At 39.2% G+C, this 4,212-nt stretch overlaps 1 protein-coding gene across 1 annotated transcript; it reads right to left on the bottom strand.

Moving 5' to 3' along the window:
* Positions 1-632: 632 nt before the first annotated feature.
* Positions 633-4,041, bottom strand: psmd10 (proteasome 26S subunit, non-ATPase 10). The gene is made up of 5 exons (XM_080773277.1): positions 3,831-4,041; positions 3,355-3,453; positions 2,429-2,575; positions 2,002-2,168; positions 633-1,326 (listed from the first exon to the last, which is right to left on the bottom strand). The coding sequence occupies exons 1-5, from the start codon at positions 3,942-3,944 to the stop codon at positions 1,173-1,175; spliced, it is 681 nt and encodes a 226-aa protein (XP_080629403.1). The 5' UTR covers positions 3,945-4,041; the 3' UTR covers positions 633-1,172.
* Between the last annotated feature and the right edge of the window lie 171 nt (positions 4,042-4,212).

Below are 4,212 nucleotides of genomic sequence, written 5' to 3'. Positions count from 1 at the left end.
TGCTAAGAATACTGTCACTCGAGTCGTAGGCTATAGTATTTTTCCCGGGACCGTTTTGAAACTGGATTGTACTGGAAACTGAGGCGCCACCTCAGTGCACAGAACGAGATCGTAATGTTTGTTCGCCATCCAGTGGAAAGACAGTGGACTGCAGCAAACATCTCTCCCATCCACGGGAATTCATTGCTTTCCAAGTAGGCTACTATTGCAAGATAATCTAAAGCCCAAGACCAATATCCCCCCACCTCCCATTTTTCTATTTTTGTTAAGTCTTTAAATGTTCCGATTAATTGAAAATGGAGGACCCTGGTGTAAACAAGTCTTAGTGCTGCCTTTTGTTTTATCCTCTTAGCAGATTTCGTATTGCCACCAGTTATTTTGTTGAAAGTTCTGCAAACTGTTTTCAATTTTCAATCAATCAAAGTTTCTAGGCTCTTCCTAAAGGTTAAAATACTATAGCTGTTATCAGGGCCAAAGTCATGACTCATATACACATACATTTGACTATATTATCCATCAAACTGAAGAAATGTTCATCAGTGCTTCACTTACAAAACAATGGGAGCAATATAGAGCTTGCCTGGCATAGTGATTGTAGAATATAGTAAACAAGAAAAAGAGACGAGTATATCTACCAGGATTCATTACTTTATTATAAATTGAGTAAAAGTAAGAAGGATGCAAATTATTGGGAAAAGCAAAAGTAAACAGCATGGAATGAACTTTAAACCCACAAACATTAACAAAACAAATGTACAGCATCCCTTCAGACAACATTTTTTATCAATTAGTTAAACATATCCCAGTCAAAATACCTTAAGAACAGGTTGAACAATGTTTTATTTTTCAAACAGTTCTGTTCAAACTTCATATGTTGCACTGGCACATGAGAGAGATGTTGTTAGAATATGAGCTGGTCCACAGGAGCAACAGAATAGTCGTTACTCCCCAGGCAAGAAGATGTTATGGGTTTGACCGTCAAAGGTTTTTCTAACCAACTCCTTTTCTCTAGCTATACTAATCTGAATGTCTCAGATCAGCTTGATAGAGGAAGGACGATGGAAATGACAACACTTGTGACAACAGATGCGGTTGATCCTGGATGGAGTAGGACCGGTGTCACCCCTCTACTTTTCTTTCTTCCTGGAAATAAAACATCTGTGTTTCCGAGGCTACCCCTCTACAATCCTACGGAGGATGGTACCCAAGGAGCCCTTGGCTATCTGGAGAGGAGTCTTCTCCTCTTTGTTTTCAATGTAGATACTGGCTCCATGTTCAACCAGCAACTTGGCTGCCTCCACACGTTCCTCATCGCATGCGAGGTGCCTGGGGATAACAATACATTCGAGTTGTAAATATGAAAATGTTTCCCATTTTAATATTCCATTCTTAATTCCTCATACAGCAAGAAAAACAGACTAGACTTTCTGACGTTTGCACATGTATTTCTACAGTGCTACTGCTCTTATACATAATATATATAAGTTGATAGAATCTATTGCACTTCAGTGTATACTTAAGCAATAACATGCGGTGCTAATGATTATATAACAGCCAGGGGGTGTTATGTAGTTATTGTTTTCATAAAATGGTTAACAAATATGTCAAAATGAAATGTATAAACGTCCCAGTTAAAACAGTTTATAGTAACATTATTATTATTTCTTTATTTTTCCTTTTTTCCACCCCCTTCATTAATTTAGTTTTTACAAAAAAAGGGATATAGTTCAGCAACATCTTTTACCAGTGTGCGAGTACATTTTGGTATTTTCATACATAGTATAGCAATACAGAATTAGTATAACACAGATATCAATACATGAGATTGCGTGGTTTTAGCTCACACCACACATGTAGCCGAAACGTTTTTCCGGATTAAGTAAATAAACCTGCTTAAATGTATTTATTGGTGTGTGCAACCTCGCTACTTTTTATGATGTTGATCTAAGTTGGTAATGCACCATAAGTCAGTAATTTGAGCTACCACACACCCCCACTTACAGTGGTGTATTGCCTTCCGAGTCCTGGATGTTGGTGGAAGCGCTTTGTTTGAGAAGCAGCTGGATGAGCCGGCAGTTGCCCTTGGTTGAGGCTCTGTGTAATGGAGTAGCCTGCAGCTTGTCCATGACATTGGGGTCTGCTCCATTCTCCAACAACATCAGAGCTATCTACAAAGAAGAACGGTCGGTGAGGACAATGTGTGCTAGCGATCAGTGAAATGGTTCATTTATAATCCATTCATTGTACGACAGTGTTGCTCACTAAATATAGCCAATTTACAAGTTAACAACACATCACAAACCAGATTGAAGATGTGGCAAATTCCCATCCAGTTCTTTTGTGATACATGATTAAACCTTGGTCTACTATAAGCCAACAACACGGTACAGAATAACAATATGATCAGTGTTCTATAAAAGACCCATACCTCATATCTGTCTTTAGAAGCTGCATAATGCAGAGCAGTGCAGCCATTCTGATTGACAGAGTTCAACTGAGCTCCTTTGGATATCAGAGATCTCACTATGTCCTCTCTGCCTGCAGATGCTGCGATGTGGAGAGGAGTCCAGTTGGCCTGAGAAGGAACACAATTCAGTGCACAAACTACTGTGTAGTGCAGTGGTTCCCAAACTGTTTCATGTCAAGGACCCCCAAAATGAGCCTGCGGACCCCCATTTGAAAATATATGCCAAGGACCTCCATAAGAGAAGATTTTCGCCCCCCCGTTTGACCTGAATTAGGCTACGTCCCCGTATTTAATGGCATTGATATCTCTGGGACCCAAATGTGTATTGTAATTTAACTCTGAGAGTGTACAAATGGAGCCAAATGGACCTGTTTGTTTGGGTCCATTTTGTACACTGAGTTCTTGTACACTCTCAGAGTTACATACCCATAAGGGTTCATTTAGTTCCAAACTATTATTTAGCTGGGGACCCCCTCGCACTCCCTCAAGGACCCTGGACACCACTTTGGGAACCAATGGTGTAGTGTGTACTTTGTAATGTAGACAGACCAACCAAGCCATAGTTGGATCAATAAGATCTAGTTCACAATATTAAACGGGCATTGGAAATCAAAAGCTGCTTGTGTAGTTCTAGTTACTTCACTAATCACTGGTAAGGTTTGATATATTATGCAGAACCATAATATTTCACATTCAAGTACTTAATGTATTTCATAAACTCTAATTTGGCTTATGTGAGTATTTTTATATAATTTGAGGGCCACACATTATAAAGACTATAATTCTCTCTCACACACACACACACACACACACACACAGTGAGAGAGTGAGTGTGCAATATGCAAAAAGAACTATGTGGAATATATCATCCATCATCATCAACATACATCGTCTTGCAGGTTCACTTCAACTCCTAGATCCAGGAGGAAGTGCACTATGCCGTTGTGACCAGCCGAGCAGGCCCAGTGGAGAGCAGTTCTGTGGTCCTTAACAAGAAACACAATAAAGACTAATTTATACAAACCATTGTATAGGCTAGCTTGCAGTTGCAGATCTACATTGTCCATAGCCCCTCTCGGCACCCCCCGTAAAGTTTGTGGACAATGTAGTAAAGTTTCTGACATTTGGATGTTTAAAGTAAACATCCAAATGTCAGAAACTTTACTACATTGTCCACAAATTACACATTGAAATGTACAAAAGATTCTCCAAACTCTACATACAGAATATAGTTAATAATGTCATGCTGACCTGCTGCATGACATTATTATTTATTAACTACGGATATGTAGAGCTTGACTCATGCAAGCCTTTAGCTGGAAATCAAATATCTCATGTGTGGTTCTTGCATTATAACGTTTACCTGGTCTGTTTTGAAGGCAAGTGTTTTATCTTTTAAAATGCATTCCTTTACTTTATCAAATTCTCCCTTGTAAGCAAAGTCGCAGATCTCCACATTTGAAACAGAACCTTCCATTGTAGATGTTTGTCCTAATAGTTATGCCGGTTTCATAAACATATTTGCTCCAAACTCATCTATAGTGCAACAATGACTCGGGAAATTCAATTGGATGGTTTACTTCCGCCTTAGAAAACATCGCGATGTTTCTGCCTTTCGAGATAAAGGTTAATGTCGCTCGATTCATTGTAAATGTTGAATGGGCACCAAAAAATAATGCTTTTACTTTGAAGGATGGTTGTAGGTTGTAGCCAGTGACCATTTTTTACAGTCTATGCCAGTGACC

This window comes from Protomyctophum bolini (genome assembly GCF_963924005.1).
Source record: "Protomyctophum bolini genome assembly, chromosome: 10".
NCBI classification, from domain to species: Eukaryota; Metazoa; Chordata; class Actinopteri; order Myctophiformes; family Myctophidae; genus Protomyctophum; species Protomyctophum bolini.
Note: the sequence above shows the minus strand (reverse complement) of the source record. Positions and strands in the feature narration are given on the sequence as shown.

What these genes read in the sequence shown, in the direction of transcription:
- psmd10 (XM_080773277.1), bottom strand. Translation starts at nt 3,944, where the DNA reads ATGGAAGGTTCTGTTTCAAATGTGGAGATCTGCGACTTTGCTTACAAG. An exon ending in AAGTGAACCTGCAAGACGAT is followed by an intron (nt 2,576 to 3,354) that starts GTATGTTGATGA and finishes GTTCCTTCTCAG; the next exon opens with GCCAACTGGACTCCTCTCCA. An exon ending in TCGGAAGGCAATACACCACT is followed by an intron (nt 1,327 to 2,001) that starts GTAAGTGGGGGT and finishes TGTTATCCCCAG; the next exon opens with GCACCTCGCATGCGATGAGG.